Source organism: Pelodiscus sinensis, chromosome 3, assembly GCF_049634645.1.
Source record: "Pelodiscus sinensis isolate JC-2024 chromosome 3, ASM4963464v1, whole genome shotgun sequence".
NCBI classification, from domain to species: Eukaryota; Metazoa; Chordata; order Testudines; family Trionychidae; genus Pelodiscus; species Pelodiscus sinensis.
Genome location: NC_134713.1, coordinates 1,384,953 through 1,403,302, shown reverse-complemented (window position 1 = coordinate 1,403,302; position 18,350 = coordinate 1,384,953). Strand labels below are relative to the sequence as shown.

The following is an 18,350-nucleotide window of genomic DNA, read 5'->3' as shown; positions in this document are numbered from 1 at the left end:
AAGCCCTAACTCTTGGGGCCATGTGATTATGAGAATTTCAGCTTTCAATTAACCCCCTCTTCTATTTCTAGGCCTTGTGGTTGCAGAAAAAAAGCTGAAAAATGTGCCTGAAAGGCCCAGAAAACAGAGGACAAAGAAGGAAAAAGGGGGGAAAAAAAAAATAGCCCGCTCATGATTGAGTTGGGGCTGGCCCTGCTTGAACTTGGTGACCTCCTGACGCCTCTTCCAACCCTCATCTTTTACGATTCTGTGATTTTTAAGGCGCTCTCCTGATTTTGGGAGTTCTGAGGTTTGAACGCGGGGGGTTGGCGGTTCGAAAAGTTCCCCCAAGTTCCACCCTCCCTTAAAAACGACTTGCTTACAGAATAAGACCTAACATTACAAACACGGCACAGCCCACGCTTATTTAAAAATGGCTTCACTGACTTCGCTAGTGCTTTTTACGCTGCCCGTTGTAAAACTAGGCACTTCTGATGTGCCCCGGGAAGGCGTCTGTGAACCCCTAAGGAAACACGTCCCCTGGCTTTAGAATCGCTGGTGCAGTCACTAGAACTGGAACAAGGCAAGAGCTAGCTTCCCGTTGCAGCTTTGCTATAGACGAGAAGGATCTGTGAGGGTTGGATCACAGAAATCCCCTGGTGTGCTGATCAAAGCCACTGCCTTTCTGCCCTCTGGGACTCCCCGCCTCCCTGTCCTGCCGGGCCAGAAGCTCCGGTCTCCCCCAGCCGCGGCACAGAATTGGGGTTACCACCCTCCCTGGCAGAGCACCACGGACACCGAACCAGTTCAGCTCAGGGAGGACTCTGAGCACCCGTGCGCCCTCTAATTTTTCCCACCCTTGTGCGGAATAAATTTTATGTGCACTGAGCCACGTGCAGAGGTGCACCACCAGTAGAAAGACAGGCTGCCGGCTGTGGGTACTGGGCTTGATAAACCAAAGTGCTTTTATTAAGTATCACAAGTAAGATTTGAGTAGCTGCAAGTGGAAACAGACAGATCAAAGTAAGTTACTAAGTTAAAATAAACAAAAATGCCAACTGAGTCTAATATACTAAGAAACTTGTTACATGTAAATTCGTACCCTAAACAGTTAATCTTATCGCAGGTAAAATGCTTCAATCAGAGCTGATCGTTATTTGGGCCTGGATCTACCGTTTTTTTCCAGAGTTCTTTGTTGTGAGGTTTCTTCATCAGTACCCTCTTAGGGTGGGCAAGGCAGTTTCAAAGGCCAGCTGAAGACAAACACTGGATTGCTTCCCGTGCTTTAATTAGGCTTTTCCCCGCTAATGGTCCATCCCCTTTGTTTTGTGTCTCCATCCCCATGGAAAAATACCAGATTCAAGATGGAGTCCGATACCAGGTGACAGTCACATGTCTTTCTAGGGCCAGAGTGTGGACTCACATGTCGTATTTCTAACTTCACAGGCAAGAAAGACACATGCACAAAAATAGGCTGTACAGATTCAGTAGATTGTAACTGTAAAATTGATACGTTACACGATGCATTTTGCATAAACCGTCTTTGGCTCAGAAGCCAATTTTCATAAAGCTTGGGGGGGTCATGAAAGGGTCCTTGGCAGCGAATTCCCCCAAGCTCTGAGCACCAATGCGTCCTCTAATTTTTTTTTTCAAACTTGTGTGGAATAAATTTTATGTGCACTGAGTTGTGTGGAAGTGCACCACCAGTAGAAACACAGGCTGCTGGCTGCGGGCAGTTGTGGGCGCTCTGCTAATCAGCTGGGCGGCATATGAATCTCTCCTGGGGGGGCCTCCCAAGTGCACAGCTTGCAAGGAACGCTGGTGGGCCCCCAACATAGAACAAAGTCCAGGAATTAGGGTTGTTTTCTGTGCGAAGGCAGCCTTGCACTACTGCCCACCAGGCAGGAGCGACGGCCTCAGGGACAGAGCTCACTGGATGCCGACGAGCAATCCGCAGCATCTCTTCAAAGGCAGCCTGCCCCCAGCCCCGCTGAGGGTGGGTCCCTGCGGATCTCTTTGAAGCCCATGGCTCCTTAAGAGACTATGCTCTGGAAAACCTGGGGGTGCCATCAGCACCCCCCAGTGCCTCACGCCCGCTGGCAGCCCTGTGGATCCGCACAGTTCCACCCCCCAGCACCTCCCACCCGCTGTGGATCAGCTGGTTTGTGGTGCGCAGGAGGTGCTGGGGGGGGAGTGGGTGGGGCTACTGGGAGGTGGGAAGAGGCAGGATGGGCGCTGGGCAGGGGTGCGGGCTTGGAGGAAGGGGTGAGGAGGGGCAGGGTGAAGTTGGCCCCTGTGATTCTAAATCTGTCGATTTCGCTTCCTGAGGGTTATTCCGGGGAGCTGGCTGAGGCTTCCCGGTGGGAGCCGGGCGCCGTGGGGGACGTGCCCATGAGGCCCATTTCGCGGGCGCGGTGTCGACTGCGCTGGAAGCCTTGCGGCAAGCGGCGGCCACGCGTTCCGGGGGCAGAGGAAGCGGCGCAGGCCGGTGAGACCGAGCTGTGAGAGCTGCCTCCGCTGTGCCAGCAGGGCCGGAGACCATGGACGTGGGAAGGAGGCCGTTCTGCTCGGGTGGAAAGGGGATCGCCTGGGATTGTCCCGGACGTCTCCTCCCTCTCCAGGACGCGGCCAGCAGCGCCGGGGCAGGTTTTGGAGTGGGGAGGCTGAGCCGAGCCCCACACTTACCCCTGCCCACACCCCTCATTTGCCCCTAGCGCTGGGGCTGGTGGCAGGGCTGTGGCTCCGGGAGAGGGAGCCGTAGGCAGGGGGAAGGCGGCCCAGGATTCCAGCAAAGACCCGGATCGGGCCAGGAGTGGAGCCCGGCCATGGGGCCGGGAGCTGGGCTCAGCTGTCCACCCCCTTCTAGGCAGGCAGCTGCCGTTAGACTCCGGGGAACGAATCCGACTGAGCCAGGCCTCCCTCCCGCAGGGCGGTCCTGGCAGATCGCAGGCGTCCACCCGCAATGGGCGCCAGGCAGCCTTTCCATGCGGCTGGGAAGCTGCCGGGCCGCTCCCCGCCCCAGTGAGCGCCCATCTGGGCCCTCCCCCACTGCACAGCTCTGGCAGGGGAACAGGGCGGGGGCCGAGTGAGCCCCATAGCGGTTTACTAACCCATTCTGGGCAGTGTGGGGTTCGCTCCCTTCGACCTGGCTTATGGGCACAGTCGCGCCTGTATCCAGTGAAGGCAGGCAGGGCCCGTAACACGGTCGCCAGCTCTCCCGGAGCCTCCAGGAACTACAGATTGATCCACTGTGAAAGATGAGGTCATTTGCTGAAACCTCCAGGCGTACGCCCAGCTACTCCCGGCCACCCTCGGTCCCTGCGACAGCCAGCAGCTGAGAGCCAGTGCGTTGCCCCCAAGCGGGCAAGGCGGAGCAGAACACCCCAGTTGGTCCCCGCTAACGCCCACGCTCTCGGTGTCGGCTCGGCTGCCCAGGGGCGCTCTGCTCCGGGGCGGGGAGGTCAGGCTCTAGATGAGATGGAGCCTGGGGCTTTCAGGGCCCCGAGCCAAGGCTGGTGAGCGAGTCGAGTGTGGCTGTCGATTTCACAGCTCGTGGGATCGCCTGGCAAAATGGCGGCACCCCCATGGCAGGAGCAGCCCACCAGGGAGCTCAGGAGACGTGTACGCCCAGGGGCTGGAATCCCAGGGACATGTCTGCTCCTGTGGTGTTTGGGCCCAACCGGAGTCAGAAAACAGCCCCCTGCTGGTGGTGGAGTGTAAGGATGTGAACTATTGAGTAACTGACTAGTCGAGTAGTCGATGGAATTTCCATCGACTACCCGACTGGTCGATAGGCACTTCTGTGTTCCTCCCACGGGGGCTCTTGTACATTTCAAAGGAGGACGCAGCACTCTGCATGCAGCTGGGGGCCAGTGGGAAGTCCCCCAACTCCGGGCTGCCTGCGGATGCCAGCTTTGAAATGTACAAGAGTGCCCAGCAGGGGCTCTCGTGCATTTCAAAGCGGAAGCGCAGCATGGAGCCCGGGATCAGCGGGGGAGTCGTGGTCCACTGGGGTCTTCTGGGGAGTTCCCCCACTGATCCCGGGCTCCACACAAATGCCATGGTGGCGTTTCAAAGGGGCAGCGCCCTCGGGGCTCCATGCGGCACTGCCCCTTTGAAATGCCATCACAATGTACCCTCTCTTCCTCCCGCCTTTGCTGCCTCTATCTGATAGAGGGGAATCAACTAATCGACTGGTCCTTAACATCTTTAGTGCGGTGCACCTGCCAACCCTCTTCTGCCACCTCATGCCGAGAGAGAATCAAGGCCTTCGCACAGCTTATCTCGAAGCATTCTCTATGGCCAGACTAACAAAGACACTTGTGTAACCCACGCAGCTCGTGTGGTTCACTGTCTCATGCAGTAGTACTTAGACCACAGCCACAGATACGAACAAGTGACTTCTACAGCCTGGGCTGAGAGCCAGCTGGCTTTTAGCTGAAGTGGGAGAGCAGGGCTACTCAACATGTGGCCCACGGCCTATTGATTTGCGGCCCGTGGGGCAATTTGGGTTTACGCAGGGCTCAACACGCGGCCCGCGGGCGGGATCCTTTGAACGTGGCCTCCACTGGGACCACGCTCCACAACGGCGAGTCACTAGCATGGTCTGCTGTCGAGATGCGTTTTAGTCGTTCCATTCCTGGACTGTCATTGCTCATGAAAAGTGCAGGCCTGTGGGTGGAGATGGGTCACTATTGCGTTTTACGAATTCCCGCAGAACTGCCTTCCACGGGGCCTGCGTGGTGGGTAGCCTTGCCTTCATCTTTGTAGTCATGCCCATCAGTGGGAACAAAGCGATTTGCATAGATTTGCATCTAGATTTGCATATACATGCAACTGCACTGACATTACAGCCCCTCGGTTTGTGCTGTGAGCGCCATAGTGACCCCTAGGGGGCTTCCAAAGGCGAGTGGCCCTGTGGTAGCAGCTGCTACACTAAGCTCCGGAGGTCCCAGGTTCAAATGCAGCTGGTGGCAGTTACACTTGCTTTCCTATGCATTTGGGGGGCTGACAGACATGCCTGGCCCCCGGGCAAGGTGTGGAGTTAGGGATAGTGGGGTGCCTGTGGCCATTTAAATGTCTGGTAGCTGCCACCCCTAGCTCCCTGGTGGGCCTGTGTGTATAACATAATAGCAGCTACTCTGCCGTTTGCAGGATCCTATGGGGGGGAGGTGGGGTTCCCGGGGATGGAGTTGGGGGGTTCCTGGGGATGGGGGCAGGGGATAATTTTAGTCCTTGGCCTGGAAGGGATGGAATTTAAATCCCCCCCCCCTCCATCTCCTGAGCTCTGGCTCAGCTGGGTCTCCTTGGGCAGGGAGGTGAGAGCCGCTGGGGTGAGCGGCTGTCTGGGGGGCCCTACGCAGAGCACCAGAGGTGCAGTTGTTGCTGATGGGGCCTTTAGGGAGAAAACGACCAAGTGGGAGGCTTGGGGGAGGGGAGTTGCTCTCTACCGATGTGATATGTTCCACGTGACCTGCTCTGCTTTGGAGTTACGGTCCCTCAGAGCTGCCCAAGCTACGGGCTGACGGGGCTACCGCCTGGGGCGCCCCCATTGTAGGGGGCACCGTGTGGGACTGCTGGGCCGGGCGGGGGTGGCACCGCGCAGTCTCTGCACTCCGGGGAGCACGAATGGCTCGGGCCGGCCCTGGGTCCCTGAGAAATCATAATGAGCTGATTAATGGTTGTATATGAAAACCCGGTGCCTAATACTGAATAGAATCAGAACTGCCTATTGTGTGTCATAAGACCTATATGGCTCACATGTAGTGGAGATTCTCAGAATCACTGTAACAATTACAGACCTCCCCAGGGCACTGCGCGGAAGCCTCCACTCACCTCATCTCCCAGCAGATCAAACACTAGCGAATGACAACGCTAGGGTGATAACAGATACCCCCAGTCCATAAGCCATGGAGATAGACTCTGTGATCAGAACCTACAAAGTCCAGACGGTCCCGTGAAAAGCTTTGGGCTTCTTGTTAACAAGCAGCATTGAAAGAAAAGTCCCTGGAAGTTAAATCAGGTCTTTGAGGCAGGGCAAAGCACTTATCCCCATTACACAGATGGGAAACTGAGGCACGGCATAAGTGACTTGCCCAAGGTCACACAGGTAGTCTGTAGCAGAGTGGGGGGCTTGATGCCAAGTCTGCCATGATGCAGGCCAACGCCTTACCCATTGAACTGTCCTCCCTCTAAACAGCCCTCATAGAACTGTACCGAGGCTGGAAGGACCGGCCGTCACATTTAAGACCAGTGGTTTGGCACAGTTTGGGCATGGAGCAAATGCCACAAGTTGTATGTAGCCGGTAGAAATTCCAAATGATTTGTTTAGCCATAAAAAAATAGCTTCAGAGCCATTAAAAGCCCATAAACGCTGCCCTTGGCAACCAAACAAACAGCATGTTTCAAAATAGCCATGTTCTTCCCTGGTTTTTAAAAAATATAATTGAGCATGGAAGTGTTCCCTTCCCAGCGGCAATCCACGCCTGCCGTAAGGAATCACAGGCAGCAGAGGGAGCAGCTCCAGCTGTTTGTGCCACAGTCCTAATTTTTCAACCGCCCCCCTCACCCCCTTGGCTGGACCCCTCTGAGAGGTTTTGAAAATATTCCCCCCAGCCAAACACAGCATCACAGCCGGAGCTGCCTTCATGTCACAGCTGGGAGGAGTGGAGAGGGAGAAAGCGTTGATGTGTTGAATGGCTGCCCCAACAGCTCCGTTACTTTTTTTAACAATGGTTGAAAAATGGCAGGAGCTTTCTCCTCTCCCCCCGGCGCCTCCACATATACACAGGAATCGTAGACCCCTAGAACTGGAAGGGACCTCAAAAAGCCACCGAGCCAAGTCCCCTGCCCTCATGGCAGGACCAAGCACCGTCTAGAGCATCCCTGACAGGCGTCTGTCCAACCTGCTCTGAAATATCTCCAGGGATGGAGATTCCACAACCTCCCTGGGCAATTTATTCCAGTGTTTCACCACCCTGACAGGTAGGAAGTTTTTCTGAATGTCTGATCTCAACCTCCCTTGCTGCAGTTCAAGCCCATTGCTTCTTGTCCTGTCCTCAGAGGCCAAGGGGAACAATTTTTCTCCCTCCTCCCCGTGACGCCCTTTTAGGTACCTGAAAATGGCTCTCCTGTCCCCTCTCAGTCTGCTCCTTTCCAAACTAAACAAACCCAATTCCTTCAGCCTTCCCTCACAGCTCATGCCTGGGTATGACACGCCAGCTCCGAGCCCCATTTACAGCCAAAGGAAACCTGGCTGCAGAAAACAGTAATTTTTCTTCTGTGTGTGGACAAAAAACAACAACAAACTTTTGGTGTAACTGCTTCAAAGACCCTTTTCCTTTGTGCTGTGCATCAGGTCTTATCCCACGCTCACCACCACACCGGCCGGGCATTTCTTGTCGTGTGTTAGGCAGTGGGGCTACAGCTCTGCCCCATAGATTCCCAAGGGCGGGCAGAGACCTCAGGAGGCATCGAGTCCAGCCCCTGCCCAAAACAGGACCAACCCAACTCAATCAACCCAGCCAGGGATTTGTCCAGCCGGGACTTAAATACCTCTAGGGATGGAGATTCCACCCCTCCCCAGGGAACCCAGCCCAGGGCTTCCCCACCCGCCTAGGGAAATCGTTTTTCCTAATCTCCAACCTAGACCTTCCCCTCTGCAACGTGAGCCCATTGCTCCTTGTTCTGCCACCTGCCCCACTGAGACCAGCCTCTCTCCAGCCTCTTTGGACCCCCCTGCAGGGAGCTGCAGGCTGCTCTCAAATCCTCCCTCGCTCTTCTCTCCTGCAGACTAAACAAGCCCAAACCCCTCAGCCTCGCCTCCTAGGTCATGTGCTCCAGCCCCTGAATCATTTTGGTTGCCCCCCGTTGGACCCTCTCCAATGTGCCCACATCCTTTGTGTAGTGGGGGGCCCAGAACTGGACACAATACTCCAGATGTGGCCTCCCCAGCGCCGAAAAAAAGGCATGTTTGTGCAGGGCAGCATGTTTTGGGTGGGACTGGTTTGAACAGGCCAGCCACACGCAGGCTGTGCCGTGTTGTTCGAGAAGGCAGGCCAAAGATGCTCCAGGGTGGGCCTTCGTTCCGGGGGGTCGTTCATCACCCAGCCTGGGACCAGCCCCCAAGAAGGTTTTGTCTCCTGCCCCGGTGAACGATGTCCCGGGATAGAATTACCCCCCGGCGCATCCAGAGCAAAGAAGATGGCGCCGGATCCGATAGTTCGTTGGCTGGAATTCAGCTACCTCAATGCCGCGATGATGGAGCCCCCAGCTCCATCCTGTCTATGGCCAGATCTGTGTCTAGAGCCACCGCAGCGCCCGATGGATACTGACCTGGGCCCGGCGGATGTCTGAAGACAGCCAAGCGCTAATTCCACCGCGCAGGCCAACGCGTTCCTCGTCCGTGGGAAAGACGCGAACGCCGCCGAGCCAGCGGCTCAGAGGGGGGCCGATGTCGTCAGTCAGCGCTGGATGGCTCCTGACCAGCTCTCCTCTCCGTCCGCCACAGCTTCCGGGCTCCATGCGGGAAGCGCTTGGCAGCATCCAGCTTTGCTGAAGGTCACAGAGTTCCACGTGCCCAGGCCTTTGTGATCATCTGGTCTGGACGACACCGGCCAGAGACTTCCCGGCAGAAATCCCTAGAGCAGAGGAGCTTTCCGACAAGCATCCCCTCGTGATGTACAAATGGCCAGGGATGGAGAATTCAACGTGCCCTCTGGTAAACTAGGGAGGTGGTGGAATCGCCATCCCTGGAGATATTTCAGAGCAGGTTGGACAGACACCTGTCAGGGATGCTCTAGATGGCGCTTGGTCCTGCCGTGAGCACAGGGGACTGGATTTGATGACCTCTCAAGGGCCCTTCTACTTCTAGTGTTCTACCAAACTGGGAAGATTAAAGCGATGGTCAAGCTATGTAATCATCACGGTCCCTTCTCACCTGGTTATCTATGCCACCCGCTAAGGAGTTACAACACCGTACACCAGCCAAAGGGCTTTGTGCGAAAGTCATGGCACAGAACTCTTAGAATATAAGAACGGCCAGACGGGGTCAGACCCAGAGCCCTGTCTGCCCTCAGTGGCCAATGCCAGGTGCCCCAGAGGGAGGGAACAGAACAGGGAATCCTCACGTGATCCCTCCCCTGTCACCCATTTCTAGACAAATGTAGGCTAGGGACACCAGTCCTACCCATCGTGGCCAATAGCCATTGATGGACCTAACCTCCGTGAATGTATCTAGCTCTTTTTTGAACCCTGTTAAAGTTTTAGCCTTCACCACATCCTCTGGCGAGGAGTTCCACAAGTTGACTGTGCGCTGAGTGAAGAAAAACTTCCTTTTGTTAGTTTAACACATGCTGCCTATTCATTTGGTGACGCCTAGTTCTTATGTCATGGGAACAAGTAAGTAACTTTGCCCACGCCTGTCATGATTTTATAGACTTCTATCATACCCCCCCTTAGTCTCCTCTTTTCTAAGTTGAAAAGTCCCCATCTTTTTAAGCTCTCTTCCTGTGGGATCTGTTGCAAACCCCTCACCAGTTTTGTTGCCCTTTAACTCTTGTGGTTTAACTAATGCCACTTTAATGCCAGGAGGCAGAACCAAACCAAATCCAGGAGCATCTACCGCTTGAGCTACAAACCAGCTGGCTCCTAGCAAGCGCTGCAGAGCAAACTCATCCTCTCGCTGTCCGTGGTCTCTGCCGCTCCATGGGCCGGCGCCCCAGCCCAGCAGGCGTGTGGGTTACATGGGACAGAAGCAGAGGAGGAACAGCTGCTCCTTTTCTGTGCTGCCGTGTGGGCCCCGGCGGGGCAGGGGGAGGGGAGCTGGTGTCGACGCGGGGCGGTATCCCCCACCCCCAGGCTGTCCGCAGGGCCAGGTGCGGCGTTGCGGTGACCTCCGCCGGCGAGGAAGTCGCACAGCGTGGAATCCCGACTCCCTTTGCCGTCCCCGGCAAAGCGCCACTTGGCAGCAGCAGGGACACGGAAGGACTGTGGCAGACTCCGTCCTCACGCCTGCTCCGTGGCCTGAGCCTCCTCTGCCGCCTCGCTCCAAGGCTGAGCCGGGACACGCCTCGATAGAGCCCCACCCCCACCGGGCTTGGCATTGGCGGCTGCCAGAGACGGGTCCGTCCAGCTGGTCGAGCGGCCCTGTCTGGCCCGGAAGTCTCGGGCGCTCTGATCATTGGATGTCGGGTCCGTGTCTTGCTGCCTCTGTAGCCCTAGGAGGTCCAGGGGCCTAGGCACGTCGGACGCCTGACCCACAAGCCCACTGGAGCCAATGCGGGTCCTCCAAGGCCGAAGGGAATGAAGGTCTGGTCCAGTGATGCCCGTTTCTTAGGGACTGTGGCGCTGCCGGGAGGAGATCCCCAGAGCTAACGAGAGGCCACGGCACACCGCCCCCTAGTGGTGAAGCAGGGGAGGGAGGTTAGCGTGCCTGTGTGTTGTGTGGATGTGCGTGTGTGCGTGTGTGTGTATGTGTGAGAGGTGGGTGCTCCTGCTGCATCCAATGGTATTTGTAGCCTCGTTATCACAGGACACGAGGATACGGGGTCAAAATCGCCATTGAAGAGAACATAAGAAGAACAGGCGAACGGCCAAAGGTCCATCTGGCCCAGCGTCCTGTCTGCCCACAGGGGCCAATGCCAGGTGCCCCGGAGGGAGGGAACAGAACCGGGAATCCTCACGTGATCCCTCCCCTGTCACCCATTCCCCGCCTCCGACAAACTGAGGCCAGGGACAGCTCCCTGCGCAGCCTGGCTATGAGTCAGGCTGCCCTCCCCGCTCCAATTACAGACCGTGACTCACTGCAGGATATCAGCGTGTTCCCACCCTCTCACCCCGGCTCATTGCCTTGGGAAAGGCAAGACCCAGCAGCCCGCTCCAAGAGCGTGGGGGGCCCTTATGCCCGTGTGCTCGCCAGACCCCTTCCTGAGGCTGGGGGGGGGGGGGAGCGCGAAGAAGCCCTGGGCTTCCCCACCGCCAGCTGGGAGCAGAGACGCAATCTCGCGGGTTTGCCGTTCGCCCCTTTACGGGTAGGTCACAGGTTTGACTCCTCCCCTGCCGGCTAGCCCCGGTGTAAGTCATTGATGAAGAGATTGTGGAAGAAATGTTAATCTCAATTACTTGAGATTACTTGAGAGAGTGTGGAGAAATTGGAAAGGGTCCAGAGAAGAGCGACGAGAATGATTAAAGGTCTAGAGAACATGACCTATGAAGCCAGGCTTCATGAACTGCGCTTGTTTAGTTTGGAAAAAAGAAGATTAAGGGGGGACATGATAGCGGTTTTCAAATATCTAAAAGGGTGTCACAAGGAGGAAGGAGAAAATTTGTTCCTCTTGGTTTCTGAGGACAGGACAAGGAGTAATGGGCTTAAAGTGCAGCAGGGGAGGTTTAGATTGGACATTAGGAAAAAATTCCTAACTGTCAGGGTGGTCAAATATTGGAATAAATTGCCAAGGGAGGTGGTGGAATCTCCCTCTCTGGAGATATTTAAGAACAGGTTAGATAGACATCTGTCAGGGATGGTGTAGACAGAGCTTGGTCCTGCCTTGAGGGCGGGGGGCTGGACTCAATGACCTCTCGAGGTCCCTTCCAGTCCTATGATTCTATACTTGAACTGATGGAGCATGGTGATCTTGATTAAAAAGAAAATATTGATGGAAAAAAAAATTGTTGACAGCTGCTCTGGCAGCCGGCAGGAAAGCAGCGTGGCTGCCCTCCAGTTCCCACACGGAACCGCTGTCTCTTAAGACCTGTCTTCCCCCGCCGCCCCGCGGGTCTGGCGTGCCTGTGGGTCGGCCTCTCTCTGATTTCACAGCCCTGATTTCAAACTACGGGAACCACGTGGGGGTGAATCCGACCCAGCAGAGAGGCCACGGATTGACCAGGCTGGGAAGCCCAAACAGCCCCCTCCCCGGTAGCGGACGTTCCCTCTGAGCTCACAGCTGAAGCAGAGACCGTGGCTAAGGCTGGCTCGAGGCCGAGGCTCCAGGTTGCCCGAAGCGAGCGGTGCACAGGGTTCGGGGTCTTCCCAGGTGGCTGTTACTCTGAGCACGGTTCATCACAGCCACCGTGGAATGGGCCGTGAGATCCTCGCCAAGCGGCCTGCCCACTGCCCAGCCGTGGTGCGGCGCCCTCCTCTGAGCGCACACGGGCGCCCGTGGCCAGGAGGAAAGCAGAGCCGCAGCCGCGTGGCCAGCCGGGGCCGGGGCGCGTACGGTATTGACATGGGAATCGAATGCAGCCACGTGGTGCATATGAGCGTGTCTCCCCCTAGTGGCCGACTACAGCATTTGTAACAGCTGGCTGCTTGCAGCCACAGGATGGACCTCCCTGGTCCGGCACCCTTCGGGCCTGACTGGGTCCCAGATGCAGGATTTTGCCAGATTGGGGAGGTCGTTTCTGGCCCCCTCACTGTCTCGCCTAGTCTTGGCTTGGCCGCTGTTCTCCTGGGTGGCTCCCCACCTGCTGCTAACCCTACTGCCGCTGCGGCTCCCTGCTGGACAGACGTGTGCTGCGGTTCCAGGCCCTGATGGGCAGCCACGGGCCATGGCTCCTGGCCCCCCCGGGCCGCCGCCCCCATTGCCGCGGCTCCCAGCCCCACCAGGCAGCCACGTGCTGGGTCTCCCAGCCCCACTGCTGAATGCTGGGTGGCCCTGTCAGCAGCTCGCTACAGGCAGCCCTCTGCACTGCTGGCCCCGCAGGGCTCCCTGGTCCTCTGACATGCATGGCAGAGCACAGACGGTTCTGGACCAGGGAGTCCGGTTTAAAGAGTTCCCATCTGTAGCTGAGCTATACCCTTAGCTGAAACAACTCTGGGCTCTTCGTATCTGCGGCCACAACCAGCTATTGAAAAATCTAGCATGGAGAGAGCTGGCACTGGGCTTCCATCAGGCATCCGGCTGCACCCACTCGGTGCCGTGAGCTCGCAGCGCCGACGCCTAGTGACTCCCCGCGGGCCCCTGACGTCTGCCTGCAGCTCCCCGTGTCGGGCAACCGGGGGGCGCTCGAGAAGAGCAAAACAACGTTTATTTCTCTTATACAAGGAGGGAGGCGGCGCAGGCTGGGCTGGCGAGCTGGCTTGCTAAATTACACAGCCGGCTACGTCCGTCTCCGGCCAGTTGAAGTGCCGCGGAGTCTCTGAGAGCCAGGCACTGGCCTCACGGTCCGGTCCCGCTCGCCCGCGGCAAGATGAGGAGGCCCAGCTGCGGTGGGAACACCCAGGGGTGTTACCGGGCGGGGGAAAGGGGAGCGGTTATGGCTTTGCATCCTTAACTTTGGTCTAGAAGCGAGAGCCTGAGACAGACAAGGCAAGGGGGGGGTGTCTGCAGGAATAACTAACTTTACCCGGGACAGTGGGGCACACGGGACGGGAGTCCCAGCAGCTCTGCAGGTGGCGGCCTTGGCTGGGGCAAAAGGCAGCGGCGGAGAGGCCCAGGCGGCCAGGCTAAGGGTATATGGGTGGCCACGGCAACAGTTCCCGCAGTGCCCCTCTCTCTGGGCGCAGGCCCCTCTCCGGGGGACGCTCTGGCCTCTCGCCCGTGCGCTCATGGCGTGAGGCATTTGACTCCGGCATCCTCGGCGTGGCCGCAGTTGGTCTTCCCCCAGCTGGAGAAGCTGCACTGGAGCAGGCTGTCCTCCGTTCCCTTGCAGGCCACATCGTCCATCCAGATCCGCCCCGTACCTGGGGAAACACGGGGACAGCAAGGTTAGCTGCAGCGCCCGGCCGCCTCCTGCGGGGAGCCCCCTGCAGGCACCGCCTGCCCTTCCTTGGGGCTAAGGAATTCAAGCGCCGAACCCAGCGACGTGCCTTCTGCAGCCATCAAGGCACTTGGCGCACCGGGTCGGGCTGCCACGATCGTATCACCGCGTGGCACGTGACTGGGTTTTAAAGGGAGCGGGTAGGTCATTGCTGTGCCCGGGGGGGTGTTTGCCCCAAAGTCAGTGCAAAGGGGGCCGTGTGAGGTGTCAAATGAAAGCCTATGCTCTGCTGATTCTGTGTGTGCTGCCCGTGTGCGTGTGCGATGGTTGTACGTGGAGGTATGAATATGGGCTCTGTGCTGGTGCTGGCCGGTTCACTGCCTGAGACCGAGCAGTGGGCCTGGACTTCCTGTCCAGTGAATGACTGTGCTAATTAGCCCGGCTCCAGGGACAGCGGCTCTCAGGGTGGCCAGTACACACCTGAGGGATGCCTCTGGAAACCTGCAAACCAGCCAGGGCAGAACGGCGGCTGACATGGGAAACACAGACAGGTCACTTGGCCATGTGACCCGCTCCAGCGTGGGAGACACCAGGAATGGATATAAAGTGCCATGTGGCCGTCCCCGTCTTGTCTTCAGTCTTGCTCTTGCTTCCGGATGCAGCCTTGCGAGGGACCGAGAGCCGGGGCGGATTGCTGACCCGTCTGGATGTGCACCAGCTAGCAGTTTGTAACATCTCTGCTGAGAGCCTGCATCGAGAACTGGGAGATTCGATGCATGTCATGTATTCTCCTAAACAACCTCACTCTCGTGCTTTTCTTCCTTTTGTTAATAAACCTTTAGATGCTAAAGGATCGGCTCAGCGTGATCTTGTGAGTAAGATCCAGAGGGTAAATTGACCGAGGATCTGTGGCTGGTTCGTTGGGATCAGGAGGATCCGTTCAGGTGAGATTGGTCCTAGAACCCCTCACCGGTGTGTTAGGCCTGAGGCTGATTGGGGCTCAGGGAGAGCTGGGGTGTCTGAGGGGTTTTGTTCATGAAGCTTCCTGCTGGCCAGATTCCTGCGTTCCTCTTTGTGATTTGCTCTTGCTGGCGCCCGTATTAGGAAGGCGGGATAAAGGACCCGCTGAGTGCGGGGTAGGTTCTAGAGTGGCCGAGGGGATACAGCATTTGCCTGGGGTGTACAGGGTTGGGTGTTTGAGTCCCCCCCACCCTGGGAGCAGCCAGACATGCCACCCCCGGGACGGAGCTGGCTCCTGCATTAGGAGGGCAGGCTAAGGGACCCGCTGGAGATGGGGTGGACTACGGGATAGGGCGTCTGCCTCTGGAAATGGAGCACGCACTTGATCTCGGAGCAGGGAGACCCCCAGAAAGCCAGGCCCTGCCCATCCCATAGGCCCCTCATGTCCCTGCAGAGAAACGCACCTGAGGAAAGGTACGTGCTCCCCCGCTGCAGACGGATGCTGCCTCTTTAAAGGCACGAAGGCCTCCCACAGCTCCGGCCGCGGGAGCCGAGCCTGCTCAGATGCGACTGTTTGGCCGGCTCAGTGGGGCATTTCCTAGAATATGGGGCCCGGATCAGATTGTTCTTTTATTACAACCGATCGGGGGAGGGGGCACTGCCTTTGTTTTCTTTGTCATTGGTTTGTCCCCCCTGGCCGGGGAGGAGCCGCTGATCCATCCCAGTCCAGGGAAGGAAATGGACGGCGTTAACAGCAGAGATGTGTTACTCTTGGCCCCCGTCACCTCTGGGCTACGCCAACAGCTGGCGGGCGGCGCGGGGTCCTTCCGCGCCGCATGGGGCTTGGGGAGCATGCCAAGAGGAAAAATTCCCGGCGTGCCGCCATAAATCACCGTGAGTGCGGCCAGATGTTCGGGATTAGCTTCCCGCAGCCCGAGCGGATCGGGGCTGATGGGCGGAGGGGGGCGCTGTGGGGGGAAGCTGCAGGTGTGAAGGGGTCGGGGGAGAGGGGGAGGAAAAGGACGGCTGAAGCAAGATGCACATTGGGGGGGTAGGGTCTTCCGAGCTCTCCTCACATCGCGTGTTCTGTGGCTTTGGGTAGGTCGGAGGCCTTTGGATTTCAAGGGCGTTCGTGTCAGGACCCAGCTGTGAAATCAGGAAAACACTATTTCCTAAGGGTGCCAAATCCCACATCATTAGTTAACCGGTGATGGGTAAGCGGTAACCAGTATGGGTGATGCTTCCCGGTTACCTGGTTACTCATTCACACCCCTACTATTTACCTCTTTCCAGGGACTGGCGCACTCTGCTGCCATACACCAGCTTTGTGCGTGCGATGCTTTCTGGGCTCTACGTACAATTGACACAGCCTCATCTCTGTGGCTGATTCTGGGCTGCGTTAACAGGGGTGTGGCGAGCCACACGAGGAGTCGTTCTTCCGCTCTGCTCCGCGCCGATCAGCCCTCAGCTGGAGTCTTGTGTCCAGTTCTGGGCCCCACAGTTCAGCAAAGATGTGGAGAAATGGGAGCGGGTCCAGAGAAGAGCAACACAAATGATGCAAGCAGGAGTGGCTTGAGGCCGGCTGCGGCAGCTGGCGCCCCAGGTGGATGGCGCGATCGGTGTCCCTGCCTGCACGACCATCAATGGCCGTGATGTAATCACGGGGCCGCCCCTGAACGAAAGGTCTTAAGAACATGAGCAAAGACTGAAAGAATTGGGTTGGTTCAGTTTGGAAAGGAGAAGTCTGAGAGGGGACGTGATAATGTTTTTCAAGAACCTAAAAGAGTGTTACAAAGAGGAGGGAGAAAAATTGTTCCCCTTGGCCTCTGAGGACAGGACAAGAAGCAATGGGCTTAAACTGCAGCAAGGGAGGTTTAGGTTGGACGTTAGGAAAAACTTCCTACTTCTCAGGGTGGTGAAACACTGGAATAAGTTGCCTGGGGGGTTGTGGAATCTCCATCCCTGGAGATATTTCAGAGCAGGTTGGACAGACACCGGTCAGGGAGGGTCTGGATGGTGCTTGGCCCTGCCATGAGGGCAGGGGACTGGACGCGATGACCCCTCGAGATCCAGTTCTAGGATTCTATGACCCTTCCACTGGAGAGGGTGGTGCACTCTGTCACCCTATGCCAGCTTTGTGCATGGGATACGTTCTGGGTTCTCCGTACAATTGACACCCCCTCTTCTTTGTGGCTGACATCCCAAACAAAGAGCCCTGGGTCTGAGGCCGGAGGGAATTACGGACGGAAGGAATCCAGCCGCGCTTTCCCCTTTCCTAACTGATTTTTGAGCATCCCTTTTGTTGGGCCTTTTGCACCTGCACTTAGGCCGGGGTCGGCTGGGAGCAATAAGCAGGGGCTGGAGAGACCCTTTGTTCAGAAAAGGTTCAGAGAAGGGCAATAAAAATGAGGAGGGGTTTGGAAGGGTTTCCATATGGAGAGAGAGTCAAAAGACGGGGACTTTTTAGCTTAGAAAAGAGGAGCCTAAAGGGGGATAGGAGAGAGGTCTATAAAATCATGCCGGGGGTGGAGAAAGTGAATAAGGAAAAGTGATTGACTTGTTCCCATGACATAAGAACTAGGGGTCACCCAATGAAATGAACAGGCAGCAGGTTTCAAACAAACCAAAGGACGTTTTTCTTCACTCAGCGCACAGTCAACCTCTGGAACTCCTCGCCAGAGGATGTGGTGAAGACTAGGATTTTAACAGGGTTCAGAAAAGAAGGTAGATACATTCATGAAGGTGGCTATTAGCCAGGATGGGCATGGATGGTGTTTCTAGCCTCTCTTTGTTTGGAAATGGATGACAGGGGAGAGATCACGTGAGGATTCCCTGTTCTGTTGTCTCGTGCTGAGGCACCGGGCATTGGCCGCTGTGGGCAGACAGGACTGGGCTGGATGGGTCTTTGGTCTGACCCCGTCTGGCTGCTCTTATGTTCTTATGTGTGTGGGGCAAACTTCCATGATCGGTAGAAAGACTTTCACTGGCTTCCACACGCTCCGGATCCAGCCCAGCCCCGGAAAACAAGCCCAGCGCTCCCGGCAGTACTGCTGCAGGGGCACCTACAAGCTCCCGCTCAAAGCAAAGGCCCGGTGCTAGGAGCTGCAACCCCCCGCCCAAGCGAGGGACGGCCCTTGCCCTACATGGTTTCCCTTCTGAATAGGTGGGGTAGAAAGTGACTCAGTGGGGTCACACAACCGGCCAGAGCCAGCAATGACCGTCTCACGGGAGGAACAGCCTGGTGCCCTACCCAACCTGGTGCGCTGCCTCTCTGTGTGTTTTCCCCTCTGTCACTTCCTTTGTTCCGGAGCCTGCCGAGAGCGCCGCAGCCAGAGCAATCGAATACCCCGCTTCAGCCGGAGGTCTGAACGAGCCGGCTCTTGGATCGCGCCCTGGGACAACACTGACACAGGAGACAGCCAGGTGGCTGGCTCCCTCCAAACCAGCGCTGTGCCGTGGCCCTGGGGCCGGGCCAGACGCGCTCGGCGGCCAACAGACGGGGTGCCTGCCGGGCCGCGACATGCGGCACCCCTGTGTTTGTGGGTGCAGTGAGGGAGTTGGGGGCGGCGTACCGGGGTTGGGGCGTTGCGCAGCTGTGTCTAACAGGGTTGTGTTTCCGGTTGCGTGAGCGTGTGCTCACAGGCAGCTTGCCCAGTCCCTGTGTGAGGAAGCGGGGGAGCTGTGGGGGCGTTGCACGGAGAGGACTGGGGCGC

The 18,350-nt window shown here is 57.3% G+C and overlaps 1 protein-coding gene across 1 annotated transcript in view; it reads right to left on the bottom strand.

Annotated features, from left to right (window-relative positions):
- Window positions 1-6,358: 6,358 nt before the first annotated feature.
- SCARA5 (scavenger receptor class A member 5) overlaps window positions 6,359-18,350 on the bottom strand; it is a 114,677-nt gene continuing 102,685 nt past the window's right edge. The window contains exon 9 of the mRNA XM_075925959.1: window positions 6,359-13,660. Within this exon, the coding sequence (XP_075782074.1) occupies window positions 13,524-13,660 (137 nt within the window). The 3' untranslated portion in view covers window positions 6,359-13,523. The remainder of the gene's footprint in view (window positions 13,661-18,350) is intronic.